This window comes from Myiozetetes cayanensis, unplaced genomic scaffold, assembly GCF_022539395.1.
Source record: "Myiozetetes cayanensis isolate MyiCay16 unplaced genomic scaffold, myiCay2020 scf12, whole genome shotgun sequence".
Taxonomy (NCBI): Eukaryota; Metazoa; Chordata; class Aves; order Passeriformes; family Tyrannidae; genus Myiozetetes; species Myiozetetes cayanensis.
Genome location: NW_026086826.1, coordinates 2,267,072 through 2,290,753, shown reverse-complemented (window position 1 = coordinate 2,290,753; position 23,682 = coordinate 2,267,072). Strand labels below are relative to the sequence as shown.

General features: G+C 42.9%; 1 protein-coding gene across 1 annotated transcript in view; it reads right to left on the bottom strand.

Moving 5' to 3' along the window:
• The window catches only part of ZZZ3 (zinc finger ZZ-type containing 3), a 28,055-nt gene extending 7,623 nt beyond the window's left edge, over positions 1 to 20,432 (bottom strand). The window contains 10 exon segments of the mRNA XM_050307287.1: positions 980 to 1,075; positions 1,715 to 1,816; positions 1,962 to 2,033; positions 2,339 to 2,457; positions 2,534 to 2,681; positions 4,012 to 4,150; positions 13,497 to 14,113; positions 14,115 to 15,050; positions 17,222 to 17,392; positions 18,673 to 20,432. Of these exon segments, the coding sequence (XP_050163244.1) occupies positions 980 to 1,075; positions 1,715 to 1,816; positions 1,962 to 2,033; positions 2,339 to 2,457; positions 2,534 to 2,681; positions 4,012 to 4,150; positions 13,497 to 14,113; positions 14,115 to 14,999 (2,178 nt within the window). The 5' untranslated portion in view covers positions 15,000 to 15,050; positions 17,222 to 17,392; positions 18,673 to 20,432.
• Positions 20,433 to 23,682: the final 3,250 nt, after the last annotated feature.

Sequence of the window (23,682 nt, the reverse complement as noted above, 5' to 3'; positions counted from 1 at the left end):
GGAACAGCCTTTCCAAACGAAACCAAGAGGAAGGAAGAAAAGCCACGTCACCAGGGTAATCTGGAGTGGTCCAGTTGACATGAAGGACTCCCAGGATTGCAATTTCCAGAGCTGAATTTTGCACTGCTTTTGAAATCAGGATTTTTATATCACACGACAGAAACTCGCCCCAACTGTGCAAGTCATTTGGAATTCTGGCAGATGAATCTCACCACAGTATTTAAGGTACCAGCATTTCCCAGCTGGATTTTTGGGTTCTTCTGCCAGAAAGCACTTTTCCAACAGACAAGGTGGCAGACAGAGCCATATATTTTAAGGGATTCAACCTGCAAATTTGTCTTTTTGCAGAATCAATGTACAGTGCTCAACAGTATCCAGGATCAGCACCTAAAGCATGTGACTGGTCTGCTCAGAAACTGAGTCTTTTCTTTTGCAAATTAACCTTTCTCAGGGCCATCCTCTCTTCTCCTCCATTCCAAGCTCAGGAAAAGCTCTGTATTTTAATGGCTGTTTACATGACCCAGCTATTTTAATCACCAAAACAAAGCATGACATTTCAGTCTGGAGCCTATGGTTGTGCTGATCCAGTTATATTTGATGTGATATGGGTTGGTAATTAGAGGATTACTGTATAGTATGAATTACAGACAGGGTTGTCATTATCACTTCTTGATCAATTATAGTAAATTCACCAATGAGGAAAGGACCATAATCCAACCCTGTTAGTTCAGCTGCAGTGCATTCTCTTTTGTGACCCTTAAGAGCTGTCAGTTTGAAACCAGAATTACCATCCCCTCACTGCACAGGGCTACTGGCAAAAGAAAAAAGGTTTACAAGTAAGAAATACTTGCAAGGTGCAACTAGTTAGTAAGAATGCACTCATCAAGACTTAAATCTACTAAAAGTGTTAATGATTTCCACCCAACTTGCACATAAATGCAAACACAAATACAGGATTTCTGCTGGAATATCATCTCACCTTTCTGGAATATAAATATAAGTTTGGAGTTCTTCCTGGAACTGGAATACCAGCTTTAGTCAGCTTAATAAAATATTTTTGCACTCTACTGGCAACCTAGGAAAAAAACCCAAGATGCAACAGTTAGCTGTCAGATGAAATGGAACTGCTCTTCAATAACCCAGAAGCAGAAATGTGATCAGAGCTGAGGAAATCCTGTATATTGAAAAACTTCACTGTGCTTTCAGCTGAACACAACTGAAATGGGACACATTAAAATGCTGTAAACACACAACATCAGCATGTTTTTACTTCTCCTCAAAATGGAGACATTCTGTCAGTTCAGGGGGAGAATTCCAGGAGTCAGCTGCAGGAATATTTGGTGTCTCCACATCTCAGTCCTTTTGTGGATCTCAGCCCCAGTGACAGAACTAACTCTTCTGTCTCTGATGCTCCCATTTGCAGTGTGGAGGAGCAGGAAATTCAGCACTCCAGGGTAACCCAGAGTGAGCACAGCTGGTGTCACTGCACTTTCTGCACAGGATTAAATGCATGCTGTCCAAATCTAACCAACACCTGGGTGTGGCAGCTTTGCCAGGGGCTTTGGGGCACTTTGAGAGTTGTACTGCTATCAGTGAACTGCAGGCCCTGCTGTGACATTTTGTGATCCCTGCAAATACACTGAATTCTCTTTACTGGTGTTAAGAAAAGGAACTACTTCTCCAAGTGGTTTTGTTCTCCAAGTGGTTTTGTTACCTGCTTTGCTGTCCTGTTTCCCAGTTCATCAGCAATCTTCTGCCACCGGCGGGACTCCACTTCCTCTGGTGGATACTTCAAAAGCAACTGCTCAAGTTTTTTCTAAATCAACAGTGAGAAAGAATAAATACATTTTTCCTAGCAGAAGGATCTCCACCCATGTGAGTCTGAGCTCCCAAGTGCTATAAACACTGTTCCACACTTTGTGTGTCATCCCAGGGATAAAAAGGAAGGAGTTTCCCGTTACCTGTTCCTCTACAGTCCACAGCTGGTTAAAGGTTTCAGGTTTGGTCTCATCACAAAGTCGCCCCCTTATCATCTGCTCCAATACAGGACACAAAATGGAACAGGTGTTCAGAGAAAGGATGGTCAGGATAAAGGCATTTGAACCCTTCTCCTCCCTAAGTAAAACCAGACCCACACCAAACAAACCCAGGGGAATTTGAGGTAAAATTTGCCTGACCCAAAGGGAGGTTCCAGGGTTTGAGTAGATGGATGACATGGCACCAATAATATGAACATCTGAGGTGACAGGTAAGATTATTCACATATGCATATTGAAAATAATAATAATAATTAAAATTACTCTTCTGTAAATTTCTTTCTTTCCTTTTTAATAACTACCTGTGGACGACTGTTGGTAGAACCTTCTGGACCATCGCTTAAAGGCAAGACAGAGTACGAAACAGCCTCTCCATCCTTCTTGGGATCCAAAGGACTTTTTGGTCTTGCAGGTACCCCTACTGCAAGCAAAGAGAGAATTACTAACCCTCCCCACTGGCCATTCCTTCCCTGTGACGTTTGCCCACCTCGCTTTACCTTTGTCAAAAATCAGCTTCACTCTCCGGCTGTTCCGTTTGCGGTTCTTGAATTCCCTCTCAAAGTTCCCAAGGCTAGTGGTGTATTGGTCCCAGGCAATCTCAGGGAGCTGAACAACTCTCTGAGGATATGGAAGACCCATATCAACCTGAAAAAAAAAAAAGCAAAGTGAAAAGCAATATTTGACACCCAAACCAAAGCTACAAATACCGAGACGTGCTGCAGAGCCGACACCGCCTGCAGCCAACAGCAGAATTGGAAATGAGAGCTTGTGGAGTGCCATGCAGCACACAGGGTTTGGAAGGAGAAGGTATCTTTGAAGAATCATACACAACAGTGCATATAAAATATGCAGCGGCACGGTCAATGATGGCTTATTGAGCAGAGAGCTGGGGTGTGTCTGTCACAGCTGAAATCAGGGGTCTCCTGCTCCAACACCCTCTCACTGCCTATCTGCCTTGGGTTAAACATGCCACTTGCTCAGGGTCTGCACCTTTCTGAACACAGGAGCCCAGAAGATCAGGAGTTTTATCTCCTGAGAAGCCTAAAATTCTCCCATGGAAGAACTCAGTGTCCATTTTGCACTGATGTGACTGCCTTACACCTGCTGTAAACTCATCTCTCTAAACAAAGCTCAACTCCACCATTCCTTTGGTCTGGAGACAAAACCACACCAATACCTCCAGCTACCTTCATGAAGTGATTATCAAATGCAACACTTCCATCGACAGCAAGGCCTTCCCTCACAGCCAGGTTCTCCAACCCCAGGAAAAGAACACCGTGGAACACCCCCTGCACCCCTCACTCCAACACAGCCAGACTGGGGGGCAGCTTTGTCACTGGCAGATGCCCCACAGATAAAGTGTTCAAGCTGAAAACATGTTCTCAGTATTCCTGTTTTCAGTATTCCTGTTACTACTGGGTTTTTTGGTGTTTTTTGTTTTGTTTTTAAAGCTTCCAAACAAAATGTTTCCGTATCCAAATGAACTCTCCTCTCCCAGCCAATACTCTGGGGTCTGTAAGTCAGGTATGTTTTCTGCTGTTCCTTTTGGGTTTAGACTCTGAACTGTTCTCGAAGAAATACCCTACCAAGTTCCCTCAAAGCACAGCATTTCATTTCTCACGTCAGAAAAACTAGGAATTTTCGATCTGATACTTCCAGTCACCTACAGATTTCAGGTTGCCTTAAAATGCCTATTACAACTTTAAAAATTACATTTCTACGTACCAAAAAATAAGGAAAGAGAGTGTATCTAATAAAATCATTGAAGGCCTATGTCTTACAGATCTAAGAAGGAACCAAAGGGCTATTGCTGCTCAGCAGATAAAGGACTTTAAACTTAATTTTTATGCAAGTATACACCTGTTATTTATGCAAGAACACACCTGTGCTCCCATTTCTACAGATGATGAATTACTAGTTATTAAAAAAAAAATAAAAATTCCGAGTAAGACTTAGGAAAAGCCCATAGAAATACCTTCTTCTGGAGTCTTTCCACAAATCCAATAGGATCTTTCAGTGCTTCTCTCTGGTGTCTGCCTAAACTTTCAAGGTCTTGAACTGCTTGAGTCCGTTGAGCCTCGAGCACAGCAATCGTCTGTAACAGTCTCTGATAACTACAGAGACAAAGGAAAACATCTCACTGTGTTGGCCTCGCCCAGCGACCCCCAGCTCAGCTGAAACATTGCATTTTTACACTGCATGGTGTTGGAAATAGAGCAGATGGATGGGAAGTTGGAGATGGAATAGAAACCCGCACAGAACAAAAAAAATAAATAAAAATTAAACTCTCCGGTGGTTTCTCGAATTGTAAATTCCGGGCTAGCTAAAGCAATGTGGTATCAGGGACAATCTACATTCATGTTCTCGACAGGTGTGACCAACAAGCTTTGCTTACCAAGTTAAAAACACCACCAAAAAAACTCGACCTAATTTCTCTCTCTAATTTCTCTCATTTCACTGTCAGCTTCCTTCCACCCCAACAAAACTGACTGCAGCACAGAACTCGAACACTCTGCTCCACCACGCCCAGGCTGGCTTTGGAAACTCTCAGCATTTTGTAAAACCCCCTCCCTCAGAGCAGAACACAAGAATCATTTCTGAAAGGCACCCACGAAGCAAAGAGCAAGCAATCTGTAAAATAAACACACACAGGACAGATTCCACCAGGAATACAGAAGTGGAATAATCTCAACACAGCCTTTGCAAACCAATTCCCTGCATTCAAGAGCTTTTATCAGCTTTAAAAAGTCCCAGCTGACTGTTGTGGTCTGACATCCATCCCAGCGTCACCCACGGCCCCCCTTGCTGCAAATTGTTGATGCACCAACTTCATCTCATGAAAATAAAGCCCAAAAACAAATTGGGTGAGGCTGGGAGAGGGGGGAGTAAATGGCTTCAAGCACCTTCAAACATTGGAGCCTCTGCCCAGACACCAGCCTGCTGAAAAAGGGTCATTTTCTTTCCACTCAAAACATAAAACACAGCTCTACTTTCTGAAGTTTGAAACTAAAATAATGTTTATAAACAGGAGGATACAATTCTGTCATAAATTGATTACTAATTACATTAAATAGGCCATTAATATTGGGACAGTACTGGCATAATTTCACTACTGGGAAGTCACACCTAAGAAAAGGGCAGGTATTTGTTTAACATTCTTTTCTGGGCAGGTATTTATTTAACATTCTTTTCTGGAGCTCTTTGACCTGGTTTATTCAAACTGTATTTAAGCAATTGCTTTTCTAAAGGAAACGGAAAGAAAATAAAAACTTCATTAAAATATTAAAATACACAGAATTAAAAAACCCAACCAAATGTTGGGAGATTTAAAGGAAGGGATAACTGAATGATTCACATGTGTAAAGTAAGGGATGGAATCATCTTAATGAGGCAGCCCTAAATAATTTACCCTGAACAGGAAGAGATGAGTTTACATTTGGGGAGAAATAACAAGGAAACACGAATATTGAAGCCCAGTGAGTTCCCTCATGAAAACATCCACGTGACCCCACTGGCTTCATGGCAATCAGCAAAAACACCAGGATGTTGGGATCCTTGGAAAACACGACACGAGATGTTGATCTGTGGCTACAGAGCAGCACGACAGTGAAATCATTCAAGAGAGAAGAGGGGGTTCTGAACAAACTGCTTCCTACAGAAACATCTCCCAGCGCTTTTTTTATACTTGGAGCTATTTACTTTAACTTCCACCATCAGTTTTTACAGATTAATGTATTCTGGAGCCCAGGCATAAGGCTGCAATTTTATCAAGCCATTGTCAGAACCTTAAAATAATGTTTCTACACAGAACACACCACGGGAATAATTGCCAGGACTATTAAAACAAAAAGAAAAAAAGCAAAAAAAAAAAAGCCAGCTAACAATTTTACTACTCATCTTTCCAGGTTCTTTGTAAGTAAGCACAGTTCTGATTCCAACTACCTGGTGCAGTTGTGTTAAAATTCTCCAAAATTCAAAGTCATGAAGGCAAAGGAACCAGAACCTCTGCTGCAAACCTGGCTCCACCTTTCACTGAGGAAAAAACAACCATCTGTAACTCATCCAACTACAGCTCTGAAAGATGTGCCAGTAATCACCAGTGAAAATGATCTCCCATCCTCAGCCAAAATAAACCACTCATCCAGCTGAAAATGCCTGACCCGAGCAACCTCCCAGCACTGACCCAGTGACACTTCTCCTCAGGGCTACAGAATCACTTGTTGGCACATAAAAATCCCCCAGCAGCAGGAAAATGTTCACTGCAGAGAATGGAACTGTGTGTTTCCACAATCCCAGTACTGAAACGCTCTTGCCAGGTTTTTAAATTATTTTCACTGCCAGGAATCTTCCGGTTCAGCACTCGAATCACGGAGTGCAGCACAGAAACAGCTTCAAACCCCTGATGAACGTGGTTTGTCGAGGGCCTGGTATTTCAAAAAGAAAAGTTCCTTCTTCCAGATTGGTGCTGATCAGCAGGAATTCCTGCTGATGCCGTTTTTCTTTTGCAGTGATAAGAACTCCACGCTTTCGGAGCGCTCCCTGAAATCATCATCCCAGAGCAGGGCCAGGTTTCTGCACGTCCTGCCACAAGCAATTAGTGTTGATTTCCATGATGAGCCTGTCCTGGCAGGGATCAGGCACAGCAGCCTCCTCTCCTGCTGGGACAAAGCCTGACATCAGCGAGGTGGTGCCTCAGTGCCACCCGTGTCCATCGTGGGGCTCCCTGCTGACATCCACCCACACCTGCACTGCCACAGCCACACCACAGACTGTGTGTGCTCTGCACCAGCAGCTGACAGCAATCTGCAGAGAGCACCAGATGCACAGGGAGTCAATCTGCCTGAACAACTGCAGCTTTCCTAAATTTACTCTCGTTTTTTATCCTAAACGGCATCAGCCTGTCACTCAGCATCTTGAAATGAATTATTTTCATTATTACATTAAGGGTCATTCAGCCAGTCCTTCCATGCTTTCTGAAGGTTTCCTTTCCCTTTAAACCTTCATCAAATGAGTGATGTGAGAAACTGAACACTGCAAAATGAAGATTTGAACTTTAAGGCAGCTAATTCAAATTAGTGGATGGCATAAAGGGGCTGTTGATTACATTCACACCACGAGGAAAAAAAAAAACAAAATCAATTCAAAATCAATATCCAAAGTCACTTGAAATTACTTTGGCAACTTACTTGCCTCACATCATTTAGTACCTGGCAAAGAAAAGTTCTTTGATACCTAAATAAAAAGTGATTTATCCTCCTGACTTGTAAGATGCTGTGGTCACCAATTCCCACTCCCAAAACCAACTGCACTTCTGCAGTTCACACTGTGCTAAGATGTACAGTTATCATCAGTTTGAGGGCTTTGACAGGAAAAACATCTGTCCCATAATTCTGAAATACTGCTTAGCTCCTGTGCAGGTAGGAATTGTTTTACATGGAGGAGGATACATGTCTCAAAGCAAAACATGGCTAAAATACACGCAGAAAAAACCCTTGTTAATTTGTATTTCCAGGAGCTGCGACTCCAGACCTGTCTGCATCAGTCAGCAGGAGGATGTGAGCAAGTCTTTATTTCATTGCCATCTGCTGGCACTGCAGCAAAGTGCAGATTACAACCTGCTCTCCAACACCCAAGGCATTTATTACTCTGGGTTTTGGTCTAAGAACAGCAATTTAGGGGGAAAAAAAAAATTCCCTTATTAGATCCTAAGACAAGAAAGTATTGGATATTAAACATCAGTCTGTAAATGATTGTAGGAAAAGGGAAACATTAATTGCACTTGGAATTTCTAAGTTACCCAAGGCAGTTCAGGAGGCTGAGGCTCCCTGGAGAAACCTGGGCAGTCAGATCAAACACAACCCTGTCAGCTCAGAGCAGCACGGGGGGTTTTGGGTTGGCTTCTGTTTGTGCTCCCAGATCACACAAAATGCTCTGGGCTTTTTAGGTTGGCCCCGAGGTCTTTGCCAGGGTCACAACAAAACAATTCTGACACGGAGGTTTCTTGTGAATTATTCTGATACTCATCCTGGGGAGGGTTTGCCTTGCCTAAAGCCCAGACACTGAGCAAGGTAATCTGCTTACAGCCACTTCTACAGCTCACCCTGGAACTGCTTCCTCCCCTGCCTTAACCTCCTTACACACCCTGTCATTAATGGACTTTCACTACCCACATTTAGTATCCAGACCTCTTAAAATACTTCAAAGACAAGTAAATAATTAAAGTGCACCTCCATTTTATCACTATTTCTGGCTGCCATCCTCACACCTGTGTGAAACAAAGCAGAGCCAAGCCAAAAAGCACAGTTTTCTACAGGACATTTTTAATAAACATAACGAAAAATCCCACTGCAGTGTCTTATCTGGATGCAAAAGAATAATTTTCCACTCCAGTTTTACCTGCCTTTTAACTCTCACAGCTTCAGATTTTCTATTTCAAGCATCTGACCAGTATTTTATCAGCTATGAACCCCTGAGGTCCCCTTCTTTCCTAAAATTCTTAACTCTTCCCCAGAAACACAACACCCACTCCCAAATTCCTACAGGTTTTTAATTCTTGTCAAGAGCTGTCCAACACACCCAGCAAGGTTTGGCATCAGCTGTGCAAAGCACCTTCACCAAAATATCCACATTTCCAGCAGGTTTCCCCAATTTTTAGCAGCAATTCCCCTCAAGTCGCTGAATTACACTCATGAGTAGATGAATGTTCTAAGAGCAACACAAAGCATCCTTCACTCAACAACCTTTGGGTAAAAAAAGGGGAAGAAAAGTTAGAAATAAGGAAGAAAATTGGTAAATGTGTATTTTTGTTAGGGCTCACTTTACAATAAACCATGGACACAGCTGGTCCTTGGCTTTGGTATTTGTTGCATTGCACGATTGCATTGCACTTGATATTTATTTCCAACTGGCATTTCCTACACCCCCAAACCATTTTTATTATTTACTGATACTTAATTTTCCAGTTTAGATGAATTTACGAATGAGGAGCCTTAGCAATGGTAAGCAGGCAGAAAACTGATTTTATATATTCTTCTGAATTAAAATAGTCAATTTGGTGGTGGTGATAGCAGGGTTTGGGGTTTTTTTATATATAATTGTGTATTTTCTGCTTCCATGATTTTTGATCCATGTTGATCAAAGAAGTGGGAAAGACAAGGGAATTCCTGTGTGTCCCCAAAAACTTGGCAGCTTGGGAAGGGCAGAGCCCACGGGCACTGTGCCTACAGGAGAAAGCAAACAGAACTCAGCTGTTCCTCTTCCCATTCCACAACCAATCCATCAGCACACACATCCAGAGGTGCTGCAGAGTCCCCACTCTCAATTCCAGGCCTTGGCAGCTCAGGCACAAATTGAAAAGCAGGGGAAGCAGCAGAGAATTCCAGGGGTGTGGACACAAATACTGTTTGTACTGCAAACCCAAACTGCAGCTGATCACAAACTCACAAGTTTCTAATGGATTTCCATCACATTTCTATTTTGCAGATCAACTTCTACGTGACTTTACTTGAAGATAATTTTATTTTTTGGTCCTTAATTAGAACACAGACTCATCTACCAGACTGCAGAAACCACTCTCTGAAAAAAACACCCATTTTCCATATGTTTTAGTTTTACAGGAATAGGCAGCTTAAGGAAAAATATCACTGTGTGCCACAGCACTTCTGTGGAACAAAGGATGAATTAAAACACACTGCAATCCAATACATGTGGCACAGATGCATTTTTTAATTATTAACTTCTATTTTTCCTCACCACTGAAAATGTATACTCATCAATTCTTCTATGTTGATGTTACAGTCTATGAATTACTCAGAGGTATTAAACCCACTGCTACAAAAAGATTTGCACCAATTCCCTTTCTTCCTTAAGATGAGACAGAGTCAGAAACAAAGTCCCCACGGACCAAAACTCAGGAAAATGAAGTATCAGCTGAGATGGTTACAGAGGAACGTCAGGAGTACCTGAGTTATCTGCACATTAACAGAAATGTGTGAACAATTTTACCTCAGCTGAATATCTGGGGATAACTGACACAACTGATCTAATATTATTATTCTTAGCCAATGTACACGAAGAGGGACGTGGATATTTTTATCTTTCCCACTGAAGTTAAAAACGTGGTGCAGGCCAAATGAGAAGATTAGAGAGCTGGAAATTTAGGAACAGGATTCCAAAACAGCCACACCTCAAGAATATTGTGAGGAAGGCAGTTCTGGAATAACTGGTACTGCAAGGGGCACCAAACCCTACCCTGACAGGCCAAGCGCAGTCAGGTGAACTTTGCTGCTTAATCTGATGCTTCAGGAGAAAATCTGTGAGTGAATAAAATACAGAACCTACAGCACAGGCAGTGTCACAGGTGTTTCTGTTCTCACATTTATAGAGTATTAAAGGTGGATCAAAGGACAAACAGTACTGCCATGAATTATCAAGTGGATGTTAAATCTGATCCTACAGGGTCCTCTGTCACTCCAAGGTCTCTGCACCAACCCAACCCACCACGGGTAAGAATTCACAAGACTGGCTTTTCAGAGGTGTATTAAAATCTCCCCGTTAATCTGTCTCCATTTTCAATGCCAGTGCAGCTCTCCTGATTTTAAATACTATCAAGTAATAAAGAGACACGAAAACACCCATCTACTGAGCAAACACAAGGTTATTTAACTGTTGCAATTAAATGCCTGTGGGCAGCTGCTTGTGCATAGTTTTTTGTTTTATTGATCTCACCTACAGGTCTCAGTGGTTCCTGTAAAGCCAACTGCACTTGGCAGGGTCCCAGAAATGCCCTGTAGGTGAAAACTCATCACTCCAGTACATTTTCATGGAGAACCCAGAGCTAAAAGTCAAACAAAGATTTTTTTCCCCTCGTGCAGCCCCAATAGCTGCCAAGCAGCTCCAAAGGGAGTGCAGAGGAAAAATAAAAAGGGCACTAAATGAAACATTGGGCAAAGGGGAAAAAGTACTGAGAATAAAATAGTGAACAAGGCAGAAAATTAAAGGAAGCTACTGCAGGATGAGAAGGAGTTACACTATAAAAAGGTAGAGCAAAGAGCCATGAGAAACTCCTGAGGAAAGGCATATGCAAAATACCAAGCCCAGCATGTAAAATTCAGCAGTGGAAGAAGATTTAAATCCACAAGTTCAGTCTTGATGAAAGCATCTCAGGAGAAAATGCAAAGGGTTCTGAGGCAGAACACAGGAACAGAATTCTCAAATGGGCACCAAACCAGATTTCTCTGAGAGGAATTACAATACACCAAAACTCCAATTATGTGTGGAGCAACAGCAAAAGCAACATCAACAATCCTTTACAGCCATACAACCCCCTAGACCAGTCTGTTATTATCCACAAGAACGGCTATGCTGTGGTAAAATTTCTGTTTAGAGATCTCATCTCTGTCCTTGTAGGAGAGATCTATTTTAATAGAGGGGTTGTGGAACTTCCATCAGTTCAGCCTTCTCCCTGAACAACAACATCCTGCAATCTGTGATGATTACTTTTCCCATTACATAATCCAGTTTTCCCAGAAATATTAATACATGAATGTTGTTTAAACATGTCAGGACTCAAAAAAAAGCAGCAAAATTCATACAGAAATCTGACAATGTACACTTAGTTGTCCTCCTGGTAGCAAGTCTTATCAACAGCTCTGGAAGGTTTTGGTATATTCATATTTTATCAGTGTCACAGTAATTTTCTGGAGAGTGAACACAGCTGCATGAATGGGTATGTCATCAAGCCACACAATGCAACAAGAAATAATGTAAATTTACAGCTATGGCACACAGGAAATAGAGATTTTTTTTTCTTCTGTGGAGCATTCAAAGAATGGTATTAATGCCTTCTTGGAGAACTCTAGACAAGATGCTGATGACCCTCTGAACTGGCTTGTAAAAGAGAACAGAGACCCAAACCAGGGGAAAAATCAACCCTTGCAATCCCCAAGTGATGAGGGGCAGGACAGCCAAGCTGTGATGAACACACCACCAGCAACACTTCATCAGCCACACACACCACAGGCCAAGGGAGCAGCCTGGGCTTGAAGCTGAACCTGCATTAGTAACATGAGAATCCTGGAATTCTTTGTCTCTAATTCTGCTAAAACTGCCTGATGGCACCTCTGGAATTCTTTTCCCAATAAACACAACCCCCCCTGTTACTCCTGTATCTGTCCTACCATCAGCCACAGCCCCATCACATACAGATACAAAACCAGCCAAAGAGGCCAAAGCACAACAGTCCATTTCTCCAAATTTTAACTCAGGGAACAGCAATCTGTTTTCTATCTACCAGGGAAAGTGGCCACTTTAGACCAGTGGCTGAAGCTGCAGGTATCTGACCATCATTCTGAAATCACAATTTGTCTAAACCATGCTCAAATTCCAAATTTTCCGATTCAAATGATTTATTCAGATTCAAGACTGAACAAAATTTCTTTATGAAATAACTCAACTCCCGTATCAACCCCCAGCCACGCTGGATTAAACAATCATCCTGGATTCACAGGAACTGCTGCTGTGACCATTTACACAAACTGCTACCAGTGGCTCAACTCCTCATAGGAAGCAAACTGGAGATCATCTGCACTGTCAGAACCCACAGCCAAACACAGAGCCCCTCCTGAACAGCAAAACACAGAAGTCAAAGCAGCGTTACAGAGGCTGTGAAACAAAAACTGTGTCCTGATCTATTATCTGAAGGCAGGTTTTTCTCCCTGAAAACTTTCTTCAGGGAGGGAGTCGCCCTCTGGTTTCAAAAATCTCTCTCCCACTTCCCACAAATGTATAATTCCCACAGTCCTACTTACAGATGGCAAACACAAAAACAAGTTAGTGCTCTTTCCTGATGATAACTGGAACATGCCTATGTTTACATTTAACAAATATAAGTAGCAATGTAGACATAATTCACCCTGGACAAAGTTCTGAAATCGCTGCATTTGATCAATTAATCTTCCTGAACACAATAATGCTGAGTCTTTCCCATGACACTCTGAAGAAAGGATCTAACCTTAAATTCCATTATGATAATTGCATAAGCTGTATTTGCAGTGCCTATTGCATAAATATTGCTGATAAATCACTGAAATCTAATGAAAGGTTATGATACCTTTGGTTTTCTTTCCAGCTAGTTTTTAAGAGAAAAGCAGTAACAGATGCATTTTTAGACACACAAAAACCTCCCCCCCACCCTTTAAAAAAAAAAAAAAGTTCTGGCTAAAGAATTCCTATTGCTAGAAATGTATAAACCACATTGCTGTACCATACTGCATATTAAATAGAGTTTAATTTCGTTTGAGGTAGAAACAAGGAAGAAAAACGAAGACTGAAGAGTACGAAAATTATAAAGCGCTTCAATTTTTTTTGTGTGTGGAAGGACTTTAAAACACTTAATGATTTCTCTATTTTTTTTGGGTAAGAAACAAAAGCAGAATTCATGGTTACCATAGTTACACATACTCTTTGTTGTGTTTCAATGCCACATGATCTGACTCAAAGTAATACACATCGGGCTCTTCCTCATCCTCCTCTGCAGGGTGGATGTTGGCACTCTCTTTGGCAGATGGGACACAGCCAGCAACAAGCCTAGTCTCAGAGAGCGGCTTCCTCAGCCCGTCACTGCCACCATCCCCCGCGTTACAACTCCTCTCCTTTTCGTTCTGTTTGATTTCTTCGGGCTTTTGGGGAGATCCATTGACGCTGGGGATACCTACAGGTCCGTTCTTTTCGGCAGGGCTAAGGTTGTTCTCCTCCAGCTGCCCGTTCTCTCGGCAGGGGGAGTTGTTTTTGGTGGGGCTGCCTCTGGCGGGGCCGGCCCTGCGGGGGGAAGTTCTCAACGTGTATCTGTGCTCCTGCAGGTCCAGCACGGACGTCACCGGGGCTGGGCCGCAGTTCAGCACTGCAGGATGCGCTTCAGGTTCACCTGAGATCGACGATGCACTGTCGTGAGGAGCGCTGGGGCTGCCGTTGGTGTTGTCAGCGCACTGTTCCTTAGAGGCACTGCTGTCTCCCACCACGTCCACCTCCTCCTCCGAATCCCTCAACAAAGACGGCTGGAGTTCCGGAAAAGGACCCCGGGGCTGGCTCATAGGCCTGACTGCCACGCTCCTCGGGCAAGCAGTCATTTATTATTTTGTGGTCCTCCAACTTTACCTGTTCTTGAGAGTTTGTGCAAGGCACATAATGGTCTACAACGCCGTCCTCTTTGCCGCTGTTAAGCGGCAACGAAGAATGGGCAAACGAGTTTCCGTTTTCTGCTACCGTTTTGTCCTTGGGCGGGCGGGCACCGGCGCTGTTCTGCTTGGCGTTCCCATCGAGCCGGCACTCGTCACAGCTCAGAGAATTGGAGTCCCTCTCCCCAACTCCATTGACAGTCTGATAACCCGCAACCTCCTCGGCCGCCGCAGAGTTGTGAAACCCCTCTGCGCAGGCGTTCACCTTTTTAACTTCCCTTTTCTCACAGTCATCCAGTAGGAGACACCGGCAAGCCCGCCTGGCGCCCGCGTCATTGTCCGACACGGAGCTCTTGCGCTCCGCCGGCTCCTTCTCCGCTTTGGGAGGCAGCTCCTCGGAGCTGGCGGGAGCCTCGGAGCGCAGGCAGCGCTTGATCCTCTTCAGCACGGGCGACGCGGGCTCCGCCGGCCGCCTCTCGCCGTGCTCCGCGGGCTGCCTGTCCGCATGGTCCTTCTCGGAAGCCGACAGCCCTCTCTTCCTGGGGCTCACCCACGGCTCCCGAGCGCTCTGCTGCTTCACCTCAGCGGCTCTGCCGCCGTTGGTGCCCCTGGGAGCCGGCACGGCCTCGGGCCTCTTCTTTGGTGAGCGCGATCGGATCTGCGGATGGGGCGAGACCTCCTCCGGGTGAGCGATGCTGCGGTTCCTCAGGGTTCTGCCACAGAAGTTTTCATCCAAACCGTTCAAACCCACTGTAGATCTTGTCACACGAGTGGATCGAGAAGCAGCCATACTACGGCGAGTCCCTAAAGTGTGCTCATCCTGATCCGCTCATTGGGAAACCTTCAAAAAGACGGAAACGCAACAGTCAGAAAGAAATATTTAAAAAGCACCTCCAGGCCCAGCAAATCCACGGAATATTCTGTCACAGACACACCAGTGTAAAACTGAGCAAGCCCTGCAGTGCATTCACACCACTCCTTCCTGTGCTACTTCTTTGGGTCATTAAAAAGTTTTCCATCCCAGCTACAAAGTAGCTGACTTGGTATTTGTGGTTGTTCTGGCTTCAGTACTCGTGTGGGAATGTTGTTCATATTTGTGCCTTATGTAAGGCTGGAATGTTCCACTTGGGCTCTAGTCATTAAAACACACAGGTTTTATGTATTGTACCTGTGTGATAATGGACTGGTATTATTAATTGTCTGTTCTGGTAAGAGGTAGGAGCTGGCACTCCTAATATCCCACCATTTCCAGTTACATGGTTTCACACATTAAGAAGTAAACCATTAAAATCACATTTGCTCGCTCACTTGCTGCTTAAAGCAAAACCAAATCACTTATTAATGAGAACTGCAATTCTAATTTAACAGGGAATCAAAAAAAAAACAGAGCACGCCAGTAAAAAAACACTTACAGTCATTAAGAGTAAAAATGAAATATAACAAAATCTCTGACTCAGAATCATACAATCATTCCACTTGGAAAGGACTCTGGAAGGTAACCCTGAAGAACATCAGGACTAAATTCAGATGTAGCTCCATGGGACACTGTGCACCAGCTGGGTCTCGAAAACACTGAGCACAGACATCCCACAACCTCTCTGGGCAATTTGTGCCAGTGTTTGTCTTTACAATGAAAATATTTTTTTCCCGTGCCCAGGTATGTTTTTACATCACTTACAACCAAAAGCCTGGCTCTCTCAGTAATCTCTGAGGTATCAGAAGGTTTCCCAAGTCTCGTCCCCTTTTAAACTTTCCATACAGTTGGTGAGATGAATCATCACCTCCATCAGAGTTAAGTAAATTCAGAGTCAAAGAGGAGTTTGAAACACCCCATTAGAGAGTGTCTGTATTTCACATTTCAGGGTGAAATGCAGGAGTGCTCGGCAACCTCAAAAATAACATTTTTAAGAGAGACCAGTTCAGCCTTACCCTTCTATTCATTTCACCTTTAAAAATTCAACGTGTCAAACTGCACATCCCCACAGCTCTGTCACGACAGCCATGCTAATGAACAGATCCACATCTGTGCATAGTGCCAAACTCCAGATTATACACACCTGCTCAACTGACACTTGACGTGGAGACTTAAAATTTTAAATATGGAATCAAACCTTTCCCACGTTACTTAGAAAGAGTTTCAATAGGTGTTCTTCATTTTCAGCCAAGGAGATAAAAAAAAGAACATAAAATAGCAGATTTGTGAGAATTTAAGTGTCACATGGTCCCAGCACAGAAGAGAGAGAACAAGACCAGCACACTCTTAACCAACACAGTTCTGTTTGACAATTCACAGCAATTAGTATGTTTGGGAATTCACAATGCAAGTGGTATTTCTTAATGAAATGTACCCTAAAAGTATTGCCTGTAAGCCAGCACACCATCCTGTGTAACAAGGAAAAGACAGTTACAAAGGGGAACTTCCACGTGCTCTCCAAACTGCACTTTATTTGTGCTGCTCCAACCCCCTGCTCAGCTGTGCCTGGCAAGGTGCACTGTTTGTCCTCCTGGAAATCCATCTGAAGAACTGCTCCAGCACTGACTCCCATCCTGGCCATTTAGGAGTGAAAAAAGGGTGAGTGCCCAATGCCCCCAGAGAAAATGAAAATAATATGGCAAAGGGCAAACGTGCAAAACATCAGTGGCTGACTTGGAGAGAGAGAAACATTCTGTGTGGTCCATAAGGGGTTTTTACACCTATTTTCCACATGGATAAGTTTGTCTGGGTATTCTCCCTTTTTCTGCACAGCAGCTCAATGGTTTCTGGAGGGTGAGCACACCTGGGGTTGAACCCAAACAGGAAAAGCAGGTTTTATTTACATATTCCACTTCTCCCTGGTTGTTGCAGCACTGAAGGATGAGCACCTGAGACCTCAAATCAACACCAACGGCATGAACTAAACCACATTCAAATGCATGCTTGGGTTGGTGGTCACTCCTGCACTCAGCAGAAATCATATGTAAGAATAAACTCTGACTGATCTGCTGGTTTCTAAAGAAAATGGAAAAACTTACCATTGCAAAACTAGAAGAAATAAAAACTTCTGGCATTTCATACAGCAGACTCTTCCTGTGCCACTCAAATAATATCAAATAATATCAAATAATATCACCATTGCTGATTTCCATGTTGTAAATCCAAGGGCTTTACTGGTTTATGCCATCACATTAACAAGACTTTGAAAACTGTTGAGAAAAAGACAAAGATATCAATAAAACACCGCAATTACTACACTGAAAATGAAGAAAAATGCAACAGGGCACATAAAGAGGAAAAGCTTTTTTAAGAATTATCCATTTTAGAGGTGTCCTACATAAAGAAAGAACAGCATGCTGTAAAGTAATTAAGAATTTGAACTACTAATTGAGGTTTCCAATGCAAAGTATCTTTCTGGGCAGTTCCTGAGTGAGTCTCTGCATCACACACTGAGTGTGTAAGCAGATGTGTTCAAAGCTCAGAAGGTATTTGAAGAGACACAGGAACACAAGCAGGGAAAGGTATTACAACTAATGAGTTAGGAACTGCATTGTCAAATGTGGTTTATAATTAGATACACAGTGAAAACCAATTATTTCTGCTCTTTAATTTTCACGAACTGAGCAAAACTCTGAACGGGTGTTGGCCCCAAACCCCTGAAGAACCTTCTCCTACACGACAGGACTGGAGTTCACATGAAACCTGTTCTTTAAGAGAACCCCTCCTGCTATGGGGGCACCATAAATCACCAAGGAGCAGTGGTTACTGGAGCTTTCTTCACAAAAAAGAGCTGATTTTCACCCTGACACTTCAAGCCCTCCGTGATGCTGAACACAAACTGACAGGTTTCTCCACAGCTTTTATATTTAGGTTACTGGAAACTGCCTTTACTCTCAACCTAGTTATGGTTTCACACTGCTAAGAGGAGAAAATGAATTCACTATTAAGCTGCCAATTCAAAATATAAACTAAGAGATTAATTCTGTGTAGTTGTAGGAATTCAGTAACACGGGATGTTGCTGCAGTGATGTCACACGAGGTATCACAAATTCCATTCTGCAGATAACCAAATCAAATCAGGTTGCAATTATTCAGTGGGATTTCTTAATTTAACAAGCAGCAGAGAACTGTCAGGATAATAAGAGGAATAAAGAATGGAAAAAGGAGACAAGGAAAACCACTTGAAAATGAAAGTTACTTAAAAGCCATTTTGTTGCCTTTCCTAAAAATCCTTTTAAAGACACACGTGGAGACACCAAAAGTACTGAACAAACAGCACAAAGCACCCAACAAAACCACCAAAGCTCAGCAAGTTGGTTAAAAATAAAAAAAAAAGAACTTGCAGCCACTCAGGATTTGCTGTTCAGCAGCAGTTTGAAGGGAGGGAATCCTTAGTTTAGGAAATTAGGAACTTTAAGTGGGATACACTGAAATGACTGCACCTTAATTACAGCTTAAGACCTAGAAAACAATATTTCCAAGGGCTTACCAAGTGAACAATTAAATCATTTTTCCCAGAGAGTTTTCTTGGAAAAACTGTTTTGACAATTAACCATTATTCCTTTACATGGCATAACCAATTACAATGACTTTTTTTTCACATAAAAAAAACCCCAAATCTTCCATGGCAGATGAAGACAAGACCTGAAACAGCAAAAAGCTCTGTGATAACCGTGGTGGAGCTTATGATGGATAAATTAACATCACATACAGCAGCAAACAAACAAACCCCAATAACTCTGTAAAAAAATGTTTTATTCTTTTTAAAAAGAAGGAAATCTGTGCTGGATTTTACATCACCTTTTTTCAAACTGTAACACTTCGGAACAGGCATCACTTTCACCCAAACCTTTCTAACACCAAGACCCAGAACTTTGTCTGGGAAGGAGAACAAGTGGAAATATCTGTACCAATTACAATAATGTGTGGTTTGAGGGTATAAAAGTGTGCATAATTTACCTAGTTTGAGACAATGCACTCTCAATTATCTGATATCTCAACCCAAAATATTTAATTTTGAAACCTAATGATTTTCTAGACTTACTATAACTGTATTAAAACACTCAGAAGCCTCTGTGAGCCACTGGCCACTGTTTAGTCAATGGGACTAATTATATTGTATATAAAAGGACAGCAAGGTAAAAATAAAGAAAATAAATAAATAAAAAGGTAGAATAGTAGGAAAAACTTACCAATAGGTTTTAAAAGCTATCAAAGTAGCAAGGGAGGTGTTTTATTCACAATCCAAACTGGCTAAGAACCAAAATGGAGAGTTCAAGATGTTATTTTTCTTCCTTAAAATAGATGGGTTCACCAGGGTAGACAAACCTACTCTCGTGTAAGAGTGAAAAAAAAATCTTCAGAAAGAATCTTTTTATGGAAAATTATTTCTACTTCTTTGGAAGTGGGGGGATTCATGGGGAGGATGAGTGTGATGGAGGCATCACCCCTCTCCCAGCCCAACATTCCAGGATAAGCTTGCAAAATGACTTTGTATAAAATTAAACACGAATTCCACGAGTGTGACTTTGCAGGAGAACTCCAGAAAAGTACCCACTGTATCAAATCTCTTCTTCTTGAAGCCTAAAAACACTTCAACTGCTTTCAGTTTCTTGTACCTTGGCCAAATGAGAGTTTGTGCTGAAATTACACACTGAAGCATCTGCCTCAGACTGATATTCCCACCCTCCTGTCTCTCCCCTGAATTCTCAGTCAAAATAATTAGTCATTTCTGTGCACAAATATGGAAATTGTTTTAAACCCCTCTTACTGCTTGAGACACATCTATTTCTTCAAGAAGCTTTTCTACCTCCGTATTTTGGAGTAAGGAATTGGAATTTGGCAGGGAGGACAGAATTGCTGGTGGAGCTGAGGGGAATGGAGGGGTCAGGAGAGCAGCTCCATCAGCAACACGAGTGGATGCTGACTGGGAATCCTGAGGAACTGCTGGAAGATAAAGGGATTACAACTGTGAAAAAATGCAAATAATGATCAATGACTGTACCACCATTTAATACAAATTGCATTTATCCTGAATAAAGAGAAAGCTTCAGCTAAACACCCTTACTGAACTTATTTATTGACTCATATGTAGTCAATAAATACTAATATGCAGTCAATAAAGTCACTGTGTCTGATACAATTAACTTATAGAGAAAATTAAAACCAGACTATGAAAGAAATACCTTCCATGTCCCAGTTAACCTCATTTATGGCCCATCCCTGCCTATCCTCATCATCCCACCTCCCCACTCCACTTCATCATCCCAGCTGAAAGTCCCACTCTAAATCAAAATCTGCCTTTTCCATGTGAAACCATTCCACTGCTAATTAGCTTTCCTAATTGTGATCCAAAGAACATCTCCTCTGCAGGGTTACCAAAACATGTGACCAACATCTTGGAGATCCATGAAATCACACAGGTTCTTGAAAAGCTCATTATGAAATTAATTACACTAACTTGATTACAGTAACCACTCATCACAGTGTTACTCCAGCAGAACAGACTCCAGCATTATTTAATCTCTTACCCACAGTTTTATATAAATAGGAAAAATATGATTGCCTGAAGGAGCGATTATTGCAATCTGCAGAAAATATCCAGCATTAAAAAACCTGCTCTTTCCAATAGGTTGGCTGCAATTGTAAGGGGCCATGGAGTACTTAATAATCCTGCTAACAGTTAACAGTTTACCTTTGGGAGAGCTGCCAGTTCTTCACAGTCCTGAGGTGTTTACTCCCAGGTGCATTTAGGGGGTTGCCACCTTGGGCAAAGGATTTAAACATTACCAGTGATAACAGTGAACAAACAGAGGGACACTCGAAGGGTTGATGTGAATTATAGCTCTGAATGCTTCAAACACCTTCTGGACACACTGGGGGGCAGGGACAGAACCCAGAACTATCCCAAAATCACAGCCTGTCCCAGCCAAGCTGTGGCCCTGTGGTGTGTTCTCACCCTGCAGGTGCATTTTCGTGCTCCCAGAATCACAGCACCCCTTGCCCCAGCACCAATCCCCGCACAAGCAGCCCTGTTCTCACTTGCCTCGTGTCTGGTTTCTGCTGGCAGTCATTTGCAGGAGCCCCAGCTGTGTGCAATGCTGCTGTGGCTGCACTCAGACTGACTGTGCCAGTTAATCCAACTGTACTGCAGCGACTCACATCTCTGGGGCACGGCCAGCAGGGAACATCCATTTTCCACAGGGACTGCCTGACATGCCACAGCTGCTGAAACGTTTCACTGCTGCACCCCTGTGCAGTTGTGGCACTGCTCAAAACGGTGATCTGCAGCAAGAGGACCCGTCCCTGCCTTTTGTGCCAGCCTCCCATGCAGGACATCGCTCGTTTCCATCTCTTTGTGCTGGTTGGTGTGACTGCAGATGGCCTTTGGAGCAGCTCTGAACGACCCTCTCTCCTCAGGAGGACTGGAGGGCAGACAAAAATCTTCTCCCAGCACTTGGGCACCCCAACAAAACTGCAGATATCAGCACTTAAAAAACATCTTACAATTTACTCCCAGCTGCTTTGCAAATTCTGCCTCAGAGCTGACACCGAGCTTGGCAGGCAGAGGGTTCACCCCCCTCTCCCTGGGTGTTCCCTCTGTAAATGCTCCCAGTAAGAGGCTGGTGCACACATCCCATCTCCGTGGCTGGGCAGTCCCAGCTGGGGAGCACTGAGGGTGGTTTAAATGCATTTAAATTAGAAACCACTTTTTAAAAGCTCTTAAAAGAGCAGAGAGCAGCCCCTCCTGCTGCACTGCTGTGAGCACAGGAACCCACACCTGCCATGTGAGCATCACCATGTACCCTGTACCCTTTCCTTTCATTAATTACTGCTAATAGGGGCCTTTATTTGAAAATACACCAACTTTATTATAAGAGTGGGCCCAGCTCAATCAGCATATGACTTTTTCTAGGTGCTTCTATTTACACCCAGCTACTTTCAGACAGGATAGCTGGCCACAGTTTTCTTGATTTATCAGTGCAGTGGTAGCCTAGTTTGCTTTTTTATTCTAATGTACATAATTCAAACAGAACTATGACTGCATCCTGTGCAATCCTGTTTTATTGGATTGCCATTTTGCTTTCTTCTCTTGCTTGCTCAGGAGGTCATTGCAGGCCAGTGCATTCACTGATAAACAATCTGCTGCCTTTAATTTCCAAGGTTTTCTGTGCTCTGCCTGGCCTCTGCTGACACTGCTCGCTGCAAATACAAAGGAAGTTCTGTCTGGCCTACATTTACATTTAAAATCTCAGCCTTTTAGTTACTTCCTCAACATGAACATCTTTTTCAGTTGAACACTCTGGCATTAAATGTCATTACTGCCCTGTAAAAACGCAGGGAGTTGTTTGTTCTTTCCCTGAGACCACTGACCAATAACCTTAGGTCTGCTCACTGGGATTTTTCACCTGGATGCAGGCCTGCTCATAGGCTTTGCAGTTCCTACAGCCCTCAGCACAGTTAAAATTCAGACCAGTCTGATCCACACTTTTTTTTTTTTTTTTTTTACTCTTTCCAAGTCACAAATTTATTCTCTTGAAAGGTTAAGCCAGAAGACACAACTTTTCCCACAGTGCCACTACACATCAGCTGTTCCTTCTCCATGCATCTCATTCACTTGCTAAATATTCATATTTTAGAGGTTTAAAATGCACTGCCAAGTATTTCTGAGACTTTACACTGTTACTCTGAGCCTGCCATTAACCTGCCAACACAGTGCTGAATTATAACTCCAGTTTACCCTCTACTTTTTGCTTCCTTTGTGACAGAAGGGATGCCCAGGTGTTCTGCTCGGATTCCTCACTGTCCAGCAGGGGTTTGTTTTGCACCACTCAGCTCACCATTTCCTGCAGGTTATGAGACAATTTACTTGCAAACTTTATTCACTTTTCCAGCCTCTTTTCCCAGGCAGGGTAAAGCCAACTGTGTGTGCAGTCAGTGCTCAGCAGATGGTGAGGCGAGAGCTGCTATATTTAATACCTTTACAGCTCCCAGCTATTCTTAGCTCAGACTCTTCTTAAATCAGATGTGATTTCTATCTATTTACTAAACCTCAACGACTCTCTCTGCCATGAATTTTCCCTGCCTTCCCCTGAGCTGCCATCATTTTTTCAGCATTCACGCTACCCTAGTGATGTATTTGTAAAAGAAATGGAAATTTTCATTTCTGCAAGTGGCTATAAAGACCCACAGGCTGGCAGAGAGGAAAGGCTACAAGATTAGATACCCAATGTGGCTTTAACTCCTTCTCCAGTCTGCCTTCAGTTGGTGTTTGGGTTTGCTTTTTCTTTAATTAGCAGCATAAAAATGTGGTTTTTCACTCAGAGCTCCCCCTTCCACCTCAGTTTTTCTGACTTTGCCTATATATATTTTTCCAGGGATGGAGAAAAAACAAAATTAATGGTATTATTAATGCTGGAAAGGTCTTGCATGCAGAAAACATGCCTTTGCAACTACACTGGCAGGGGTGCTTCAAACAGGTAAGTCAGCACTAGGTATG